This window comes from Myotis davidii, unplaced genomic scaffold (assembly GCF_000327345.1).
Source record: "Myotis davidii unplaced genomic scaffold, ASM32734v1 scaffold370, whole genome shotgun sequence".
NCBI lineage: Eukaryota > Metazoa > Chordata > Mammalia > Chiroptera > Vespertilionidae > Myotis > Myotis davidii.
Genome location: NW_006288615.1, coordinates 4146548 through 4158077, shown reverse-complemented (window position 1 = coordinate 4158077; position 11530 = coordinate 4146548). Strand labels below are relative to the sequence as shown.

The 11530-nt window shown below is 38.6% G+C and overlaps 1 protein-coding gene across 6 annotated transcripts in view; it reads left to right on the top strand.

Moving 5' to 3' along the window:
• Positions 1–11530, top strand: part of USP40 (ubiquitin specific peptidase 40) — a 73811-nt gene that overhangs the window by 37621 nt on the left and 24660 nt on the right. For all 6 annotated transcript variants that reach the window (XM_006760451.2, XM_006760450.2, XM_006760449.2 and 3 more), the window contains 5 exons: positions 2169–2292; positions 3814–3871; positions 6304–6357; positions 6989–7077; positions 9141–9227. In XM_006760451.2, coding sequence (XP_006760514.1) covers positions 2169–2292; positions 3814–3871; positions 6304–6357; positions 6989–7077; positions 9141–9227 — 412 coding nt within the window. The remainder of the gene's footprint in view (positions 1–2168; positions 2293–3813; positions 3872–6303; positions 6358–6988; positions 7078–9140; positions 9228–11530) is intronic.

Genomic DNA, 11530 nt, shown 5'->3' with positions numbered 1-11530 from the left:
ATCTCCATTCCAGGGAGTAAAGATTATGTAGCTTAAGCATGATTGTTCGTAGTTAAAGTGATTAATTACCCGCCTGGCAGTTAAGAGGTTTTATTCCCTCCCTAACTTCAGGGGAAACTCCCTACCTGGGGAAACAACCTTTCTCGGAGAGGTGACCTTGGACCGGCTCCCGGCACTTGAGCTCCTCCCAGATGCCCACATAGGGCAGTTATATGGGGAACTATGCCCGCGTTTCCATAAGTTGCATTTGGAACCCAGAAACACTGCCTGTCTTCATTTTTGTTATCCATGTCTTGACACTGTAGAGCAGCGGTTCTCAACCTGTGGATCTTGACCCCTTTGGGGGTCGAATGACCCTTTCACAGGGGTCGCCTAAGACCATCCTGCATATCAGATATTTACATTACGATTCATAACAGTAGCAAAATTACAGTTATGAAGTAGCAACGAAAATAATTTTATGGTTGGGTCACAACATGAGGAACTGTATTTAAAGGGCCAGAAGGTTGAGAACCACTGCTGTAGAGTGTCAGTTTCCGTAGTCATTGTGTCACATACTGTAACACCCCCCTCCCCCCAAATTCCACATATTGGAGACTTTAGGTTACAAACCTAGTTCCCTGCTTCATCAGTGCTGTGAATATACTTAGATTACAGAGCCTCTGTATTATTTAGTGGCCGCGACACAGAGGAGCATTTGTAATTATGCTAATTTTGTGTAACATTTATCATTATTATTCTTTTGGGTAAGTGTTTCCCAGACATTTACTTCCCCACCATGTGTATCTAATTAAAAAGTTTATTGTGTATTTCTTTTTTTAAAGTAATACACTTATTAGGACTTGGGAAATACAGAACTGAAGACTGGAGACTGGCAACAGTGTCACTGCACCTCCCAAGCATGTCAGTTATTGTTAGCTTTCCTGTTTGTCTGAGCTCAGATCATTGGTTTTTTGTTTTGAAAATGTTTCTTTTTGAACCTGCCAGTTATTTTGCAGATAGCAACATTTTGCTTTCCCCATGTTTGTAGACTCTTCATAAAACTCATTCTACATAAGAATCAGTGTTGATGTGACAGTATACCCAGCTGCTCCTGTGGGAGGCAGTACAGGTAGTGGGTAAGGACAAGGGCTCTGGAACCAGCTGCCTGCATCTGTTTCCAGCTTTATCATCTCCTAACAGTGTGACCATGGGCAAGTTACTTCATCTCTCTCTGCCTACTTAAAGAAGTTAAATAATAATTAGTACCAACTTTATAAAGGTGTAAGTGTTGAAAGAGTTAAGTGCTTACAGAGTGTGCACATAGTGAGTGCTGAATATTTTAGCAGCAGCATCATTGTCAGCATCAGCTTTTCACTATTTTAAGGGTTTCTTCAGGGAACATCTTTATGCTTAAAACTTTGCTGTATTTAGGATTGCTAACTTCATGTGGGGTCCAAATAGGAATAACTGATATAAAGAGTAGGATTGTATTTCAGGGCTCTGATACGCACTCCCAAAGAGGACTTCCACTAGCCATTCAGTGCCTCCATGTGAATTAGAAAGAAGTCACTTCTTTCTTAAGATCCTTTACTACTACCTGTAGGAAAGGCTTGTTAGAACAAGACACTCTACTGCTATCTGCTATCATAAAATAGCACTCTATAATAAAAATATAAGTATTCTGTGTGTATGTATTCTGTGTGTATAAGTGATACCCCTTAGCTGTGGCACTTTGGTGCAGTGTCGGTCTGTACAACTGTACATGGCTGTCCTGTTATTAAATCGGAGTCCTGTGGGTGGGCCTTGCGCAAGCTGCTCTTAAAGTCCTCCTACTGTTATAAGTGTGCAGGCAGAAGTCAACAGCTGATTGTTCAATTACAACAGTTCTCTTTGAAAAGTGTAGCAACAAATTATTTGTCTAAGTCAAAGAATATCTGAGTCATTAATATAGATTCCATAGAATATAAACTCCATAGAGTACTGCCTGACACAGTCCTAAAAAGATAGTCAACTTTCATAAAGCCAGCTCAGTAGAAGTTGGTCACCTTCAGTGAGTCACATTAAGGGACAGAGGCAGATTTTAAAAGTGGTGCCAGAGAAACAGTATTGATTTTCTGATTCTTCCTGATCCATAAAAGTGCTTTGTAAAGACACTTTTTTTTTTTTTAAACATCTTTTACCTACAGTTTGTTGACCAAACAAGGGAAATGGATCACTACTGTGAATGAGGTTGACTGGGTCCAAGTTAATAATTTATGTCAATTAGAATCTGAAGAGGAGCAAGTTAAAATATCAGCAACTGTTAACGCAGTGAGTAGATTATAATTAAAGTTTAGTTGACAGTGTTTTAGTTAACAATTTTATTTAGAAAGCAATACCTTACTCTTTCAGAAAAGTTTCAGACTTCTAAATCCTAAGAAATCAATATTTTATTTTTAATACTTGATTATTGCTTGTTTAGTTATTATTAGTCTTTGGCATATCTCAAGAAAATATGTACCTTTTTCCCCCTCCAAAGCCTAGAATTAGAAAGTGGGAGTTAGCTATTTAACTGGAATGGAATCCTCTGGCTTTGTTGTCAAATATATAATGCTATATCAAAATATGAACGTATATTTATCTTTATCAAATGTGAAATGCTGTTTTCAAGGGTCATTTTGGTAATTTTTAAAACAGGTATATATGTTTTGTGTTGTGTTGTTTTTTAAGTTTAACTGAAATTGCTCTACATTATACTCTGTTCTCTATATCAGCGGTCGCCAACCAGTGGTCTGTGAGGTCTGAAAGGTTGGTGACTGCTGGTTTAAGGAAGCCTTTGGAGCAGTGGCCAACAACCGGTGGTCCGTGGACATTGGTGGTCTGTGAGGTCTGAAAGGTTGGCGACCACTGCTCTATATAAAGCCATCCTCTTTTTAAAATGGTGTCCTCCAGTCTTTCATTTGAAGACTGTGATACTAGTTTCCTTAAACATTATTTCAGAAAACATCTTTTTTTATTTATGTAGTCTCAGTTCATTGCTTTTTTTCTATAACATTAAAAGAACCATTAGAATGATTTCTTTTCTGTGAGTACTATGATTTCTTAAGGTGCATTAATATTTGTTGGTATAGTAAAGGGGAAAGTTTAAGACCTACCACCCTGACCCTAAGTGGGAGACTTTGGTGAAATCCCTGAACCTTCTTAGCACAGTGTGTGAGGGTAGAGTGGATCTCTGACATCAGTTTTACCCCTAAATTTTTACAATTTTATGCCCTAGAACAGCAGTTGCCAACCGGTGGTCCGTGGACCACTGGTGGTCTGTGAGGTCCAAACGGTTGGCGACCGCTGCCCAAGAGGCAGTTAGCCTAAACTAAAATGAAAACAGTTCTAAAATAAAGTAACTTAAACATTTTAAATAGTGCCCTTGGGTTAGTATTATATATTTTTATGTAATTTATGCTTATTGGCACTGAATATATCATTCTTAACATAAAGGAAGGTGATGACCTGAAATTTCTTTTGTTTCCTCCCATCAAAAAGGTTACTGGTTTGTCAGATTTTGTTTTTTCTAGCTAGAATTGTTTCCCTGATTCTCTATAGGAGTTCTGTACCAGTTAACATCAGTTTGATAAAAACTTGACCATTAAAATCTAAGTTTTTTATTTTGACTTTGTAGAAGAGAGAAAAGGAATTTCAGGGATGAAAAAAAATTTTTTTTAAGTAGGCAAAAACTACCAAATATCATGTAATTAATAATTCAATCTGTACATGCACTCACTGACAATCTCCATTTTTTTCTCCTCCCACTGTTTTCAACTTATACACAGTCATTAGTTTATTTCTCTATTTTAGGTGGTGTTTGATATTCGAATTAAAGCCATAAAGGAATTAAAATTAATGAAGGAACTAGGTAATCGTTTATGTTTGCTTTTGGCTTTGGGGTTTAATTTAGTTTTGATTTTTAATTGAAAAAATTATGGGAGAGTACACAAAATAATTTAGGGAAAACTCATGCACATACCACCCAAAATGGACAGATGTTAACATTTTGACATGTGTTTGTTTTTGTTTGAAACATTACAAAGCCCTCTGTGTCCTCCTCAGACCTACTCTCTCTTCCTCCCCAGTTACAACCACATGTGATTTGGGTGTGTGTCTAGTCTGTGGACTCGTATATATTATGTTCCCTTATATATGTGTATGTGTATATTGTGTTTTTACACTTACATAAATTAAGATAACTGAGTATAGCATTCTATAAATTCACTGTTCACTCAGCATTGGGTTTTTTTTAACAGTCTTTTATTGAAGTACAGTTTATATACCACAGTTTATATATCAAATACCTGTTGGAAGCCTAATTAAGTGATTATTAGTTGAGGTATAGAGTTTTACTATAATTGAGTTTTAGAACATTTCCATCACTCCAAAACAATCCCTCATTCCTTTTCACATTCTGAGCCCCTGATGACCACTACTTTCTATCTGTCTAGATTTGCTTTTCTGGACATTTCATGTAAATGGAACATATAATAAGTTGTTTTTTTATGTCTGGCTTCTTTCACTTAGCACTCCATTTTTTGATTCATTCATGATTTACTGTGTATCAGTAATTTATTCCTTTTCCTAGTATCCCATTCTATGATATGTTACATTTTGTTTATTCATTTACCAGTTGATTGATTCATTCACTTTTTGGCTTTTATGAATAGTGTGCTATAAACCAGCAGTTGCCAACCTTTCGGACTTCATGGACCACCAGTGGTCCGTGGATCACTGGTTGGCGACCGCTGCTATAAACACTGTCTTTGTGTGGACATCCTGTTTTATGCAGGATTAGAATTGCTGGGTCAAATGGCAAATTTATGTTTAGCTTTATAAGAAGCTGAATGGAGAGATGTCCCATGTTCTTGGGTCGGAAGACACAATATTGCTGAGACTAATTCTCTCAAAATTAATTTGTGGATCCGAAGCAATCTTACTCAAAATCCTAGAAGGTGGTTTGGAGGGGGGAGAATAAATTGAAAATTATCCTTGGGTGAGGATTAACAATAAAAAAAATTTGTATTATAATTATATGCTAGTTTCATATGACTATAGTATAGGATACAGAACTCAAGAATCTCAGAAAGGAGATTCTGCCAACATCTAATAAAATTAGGACTTCTAAAACCCATGCCATACTTTCCCTCTCAGAAGGCTCCACCCTCCCAACCTCCCCACTTCATGTCCAACTTTGTAAGAATTCTGATTGGACCAAACCTGGTGTGCTCCTTCCCACAAAACAGGAATTTGCATCCTCAAAAATAGGGCACACCTCCCCTAATCCATTTAATGGGCATAAAAAAATCACCTAACATTTTAAAGAGACAGTCTCTGCAAAGTTCCTATGTGCACAAGTTTCAGTTATCACAGTTTATTATGTAACAGTGACCTAGAAACACAGTTCAAATTCCAGCTACCACTGGATTTAACTGCGTAATTGCGTAAAGCACAAACGTGGCTCCCAGCTTCAGTCCACAGATCACTACAGAAATAACAAACATACATCACTGCATGTCTGATCATTAATTTCACCACACAGACAGTAGAGTGTGTATAGTTCATTGCCTCCTTTTCTCCCAGTGGTAAACCCATGTGACATTTATAAGGACAGGTCATCAAACTGGCCAACCAAGAGAAAAGTGCTGCAAAGAAACAAAGCACATGGAGTGATAGTAGTAGCTGACATGGAGGTGTTGACATGCAGTCATTCAAGAGACTAGCCACGCAGGTGGAGGAAGTTATGAATGGGCACTTATCCACAGAAGTGAGGACCGTGGTTGTGACAGAAAGAATGAAGCTGTCTCAGGAGAAGTGATGCTAGCAAAAAAAAACCAGTTCACATTAAAGGGGCTCTTGGGCATATTTCATGAGGTTGAAAGCACAAAATGTAAAATATTGGAAGCTGATCCAAACTTAGAAATCTGAGTATGACAGTTTGCTGTGAAATGAAAAGATGCTCACTGTGTAGCATAAGTCATGAGTAGCTGAAGAAAGCAAGCCCTGTTTACACTATTGATATGTTTTATTCAAAGAAATAAGACAATATCTTTTAAAGGCAAGAAAATTGTAATTTTTCTCACTGTTAAGATTGCTTTGCACCGTTTCAGCTTGCAAGGCATTCTTCAGTCCTGTGCTACTGCAGTACAAAGTGAAGACTGCCTGTGCTTGTTTTCTGGTTGTTGGGGGAAGGAGGGATTGTTTTTGTTTTAGCTTATCATAGCTTCCTACTAATTAACACAGCGGAGGCTCTTGAGTTTCCTTTCTTTGGTGCACTGACCAGCTTCTTCTTACTTGTAGCTGAGAACAGCTGTTTGAGACCTATTGATAGAAATGGGAAGCTTCTTTGTCCAGGTAAATCTTTGTGGTAGCTTTCAAAAGCTGACACATATTCATCCTAACTTTCTTAACACTTTTACTTTAAATGATGGCTTCCAATACCTAATATTCTTTAATTACCTTTTAGAAATTGATTTATAGGACACACTTCCATCCAGGTGTCTTACTCATATGTTACAGAATATCTTAACCAAAATTCAGACACTTCTGTTTTGAAACAGCTATCTTTCCGATTAGCTGATCCTCATTTTAGTCGTGGGTTTTGATCTACTTTTATCCTTATAGATTTACTGTCAGTTTTTTAATTTGCTAACTTTATTGAGGTATCTATTATGGAATAGTCTTCTAACCTCTGTAACACTTGTCATTAGATGTAATTGAGTCTAATTATTGACAGTAGACTCTAGAATATTCATAGTCACCTCATATCTTAGCATTGTTGTATAGATAACAGGAATAATATATTCTAGCATTTGGAAATAGAAAATCAAACATAACAATAATATGTATAACCCTTTTTCATGGAGTGCAACTTTCTCTTTCTTGGCATTCTTGATTTTCAAAAGAAAAATTGATTTAAGTATAGTATTTTGCCCAGAAAGGTAGGAATGAATAATATTCATTCTGTTATAAAAAATTTTTGTAGTGCCAGACAGTTATACGTTGAAGGAAGCAGAACTGAAGATGGGGAGTTCACTGGGACTCTGCCCTGGAAGAGCACCAACTTCCTCTCAGGTAACATGAGATCGCCTGGCCACCACACCCACCTGCCCACAGTCAGTTCTTCACTTTATAATTCACTAGAGCCCCAGTGCACCAATTCGTGCACCAGTGGGGTCTCTCATCCTGGCCTGCGCGATCAGGCCGAAACTGGCTCTCTGAGGGGTCCTGGATTGTGAGAGGGTGCAGGCCAGGCCAAGGGACCCCCACCAGTGCACGATTGGGGCCGGGGAGGGATGCAGGAGGTTGGCTAGCGGGGAGGGACCATGAGAGGGCTCCAGGGCATATCTGGCCGTCTTGCTCAGTCCTGATTGGCTGGACCCCAGCAGCAAGCTAACCTACTGGTCAGAGCATCTGCCCATTGGTGGTCAGTGCACATCCTAGCAACTGGTTGACCTTTCGAGTGTCTGCCCCCTGGTGGTCAGTGCACGTCTTAGGGAGCTGTTGAGCAGCTTTAGCATATCATTAGGATATTACGCTTTGATGGGTTGAAGGGACGACCAGACACTTAGCATATTAGGCTTTTATTATATAGGATACCTTAACTATTCCAGTAAAACTGTAATTCTTAAACATTTTATTTTCCTTAAATGATAACCTTTTATTTTAGGAATACTGTGTTTAAATAAAAAATACTAGCCCGGCCAGTGTTGCTCAGTTGGTTGAGTGTCGTCTAGTGCACCAAAAGGTCGCCAGTTAGATTCCCTGTGAGGGCATATAGCTGGGTTCGATTTCCAGATCAGGGCACATGCGGAAGATCAATATATCTCTCACACATCCATGTTTCTCTCTTCCTTCCTCTCTCTAAGTATGTCCTCGAGTGAGAATAAAAGATTGTAAATAAAAATACTATGTCAAAGCATAGTCATAAGGTTCTTTTTCTGTGAAAACTGGTTAAGGGGAATGTTATGGCTACCAGTTTCAACCATATTTCAGAAATTCTGAAATATGCCCTTTTCCCCCCAACTTTTAACATCTGTGAGATAAGGCTGCATCTTTTGTCCATGGCATCCTACAGTTACAGCCAGCACTGTGTTTTCTTTTTTCGTGGTACATAAAGCAATGAGTAATAGCTAATTAAATTTTAGATTTAATGAAATACAGAATATTAATTCTGGTTGTAATTTCTCCGCAATAATATCTCACAACAGCTTGGTCTTTATCAGTATTCATTTCCTATATAAATACCATCTGTTTGACTTTGCCAGAAGCCCTACCTATTTAGTAAACTTTCATTACAGTCCCAAAGTCATATTTATGTCCTTATTGTTAAGACTGTGTCGAGGTTAGGTGGTTCATATCAGGAACCCTCTGTCTGGATCCACTTCATTCGTTTTCCAGCCGCCTCTCTTTAATTTCTTCTTCCCTGAACAAGCTGGAGAAGGAAAACGTGACATGTGAAGTTGAGTTACAAAGAAAAGTAGGCCCGGCCAGTGTTGCTCAGTGGTTGAGCGTCCACCTATAAATCAGGAGGTCATGGTTCGATTCCCTGTCAGGGCACATGCCTGGGTTTCGGGCCCGATCCACCATAGGGGGCATGCAGGAGACAGCCGATCGATGATTCACCATTGACATTTCTCTCTCTCTCTCGCTTTCTTTCCTTTCTGAAATCAGTAAAGACATATTTTTTTTAAAGGGTAAGGAAAATAGGGCTCTAAGCAGCTGAGTTGACAAGAGATCAGACTCACATTTTTCCTGTAGAGTCTTGGGAATCATAGTATATGGACAGAAACCAAATGATTCAGAGAAATACACAGTTACGCTTATAGTGTATAGTAATTGCAAGTCCCTTTGAGGAATGACCAAGAAAGATGGAGATCATAGAAGAATAAAGAATATCTATGAGAGATGTTTTTAGGAGTAAAAACATTGGTGATGAAGCATCTTACATTTCTAGGTAGTTGAGATTATTAAATTGTAACATTATATTACCCAACATAGTTTTGTTTTACATAGTTTGATATTTTTATTAAAGTTTCATGGATTACACGAAACTTTTCTTTTTTGGGAGTAAATAATACATTTGTAAAATTTTAAAATTTAGACTGAGTTGCATTCACACTATGTCTCGATCTTAGCTGTTCCTGTTTTTCGCTATGGGAAGTGATATCCAGCCTGGGTCAGAGATGGAAATCATAGTAGAAGAAACAATCTCTGTGAGAGAAGTAAGTCATTTTACTTGGGGGAGGAGGGGAGTCTGTGGGTGTCTGATATGGGGAACAGGAATAACCTGTATTAGGATTTTGAGGTCCTAAGGCTAGGGGTTTATATAATATACTTTAAATAATTCTATGTATCCACTAAAGGAATAGTTTTGGGAGCTTGAAAATTGGTGAGCAGACTGGAATTTTACATTAGATTATTTTTTATTATTATCAATAATGTTGATCATAGAACTTTGGGATATGTAGAAATAGATTTTTAAAAAACATTAAAACCCCTCATCATATCTTATCCCATAATATGAACATTGTGGCATATTTCCTTTGTTTTTACTTTATATACACACACAGTTACATATACAGAGGTAGAAATGTGAGAGTATGTGTGTGTGTGTGTGTGTGAGAGAGAGAGAGAGAGAGAGAGAGAGAGAGAGAGAGAGAGGGAGCGCATCTTGTCAGAACAATGCAGAGAAGCCAGCAAAGATGACTGGCATCGGCAAAGAAACACAGAAGCCAACTTGAAGAGACTGCCTCTGGTCAAAGATGAGACAGCTTGGACCTCAGTGGGAATGGTCATGAAAGTTGACTGGTATATATAGTCTGAGTTCATATGACCCTAAAAATGCCATCTTCATTAGGTACCGATGGGTAACCAAGTGGATGCTTGGGAACCATGAAGGAAAGTATCGAGCATTTGTCCTGTTTTTGTTTTACAGACTATATTGCAGGGCAACTAGAATGATAACAGGTTTTTAAATAAACAATCCCAGCCAATAAAAAGAAAGAATTTTAAACTCTCAGTTTTTCAACTCCGAATGACACCTGAAGGCAGTGATCCTGAAAGCCTGCACACAACCCAAAAAGGACAACACTCAGGCATTATAGAAGTTTAACACTGCCCATGCTTTTCAGCCTGAGTCTGATCAAACCTAGAAGTACAGTCAGCACAGTCCAAAAGTGGAAAACTCTTCAAGAAATTGGCTACAGGGGAGAGGGCCTGTAGGTTAAAAGATCTTGTCTTAGGAGAAACAGCAAGCAGGGCAGGATGTGGACTTCATTTGGCCCTTAATTCAAATCAGAAGAACTAATAATAGTTTGGAAGACAGTAGGGAAATTTGAACATTGACTAGATAATTGTTGTTAAAGAATTATTAATTTTTTTAAAATGTCATTGTTTTAAGGTTATTTTTTAAGGATGTTTATCTTTATGTAAATATTAATAAATGATATTATATGATACCTGACATTTGCTTCAAAAGAATCTGGGTTAGGAGAAACCAAGATGGTGGCATAGGTAAACACTGGAAATTGCTGCCTCACATAACCACTTCAAAAATACAACTAAAAGACAAAACGGACATCATCCAGAACCACAGGAAGGCTGGCTGAGCAAACAAACAAAAGGAATGTGCAGATCTCTCCGTAGCTCCTGCTGGGTAGCTTCAGGCAGAGGCTAAATTAGCACCTCCTTAGAGATCCAAGAGCCAGTATACCCAATGGTCAGAGTGGGACCATCCAGATTACCACTCCTCAGATCCATAAAGGACACACTCAGGGGGCAGACTCAGTGAGCACCAAAGCCCCACTGAAGCAAGTCTTGCCCCAGAAGGGTGTCTCCAGCACAGAAGTTCTCCCACCATAACCACAGCTAATTCTCACAGACAATTGGCCTGGAGTTCAGTTCCTCCCAGTGATTCCAACTACAATCAAGGCTTAACCTCAACAAGACTGAGCACACAGCCCACTAAGGGTGCACCAAGAGTGTCAACCTCAGGTAATTTGGGAGGCTGAGCCACTGGGCCCTATAGGACACCTAGCACAGAAAGCCACTCTATCAACATAGGGAAGCATAAAAAATGCGGAGACAAAGAAACAGGTCACAAATGACAGAAATGGAGGAAAGCCAACTACTGGATACAGAGTTCAAAACCACGGTTATAAGTTTTTTCAAGAATTTTCTAGAAACCGCCGATAAATTTAGTGAGACCCTTAATAAATCTAGTGAGACCCTCAAGGTTATGAAAAAGGACCAACTAGAAATTAAGCATACACTGGCTGAAATAAAGGACATTATACAGAGTTCCAACAGCAGACTAGAGCAGCCGTGGACAAACTACAGCCCACGGGCCAGATCTGGCCCGTTTGAAATGAATAAAACTATTAAAAAAAAAGACCGTACCCTTTTATGTAATGATGTTTACTTTGAATTTATATTAGTTCACACAGACATGCTTTTGTTCCAGCCCTCCGGTCCAGTTTAAGAACCCATTGTGGCCCTCGAGTCAAAAAGTTTGCCCACCCCTGTA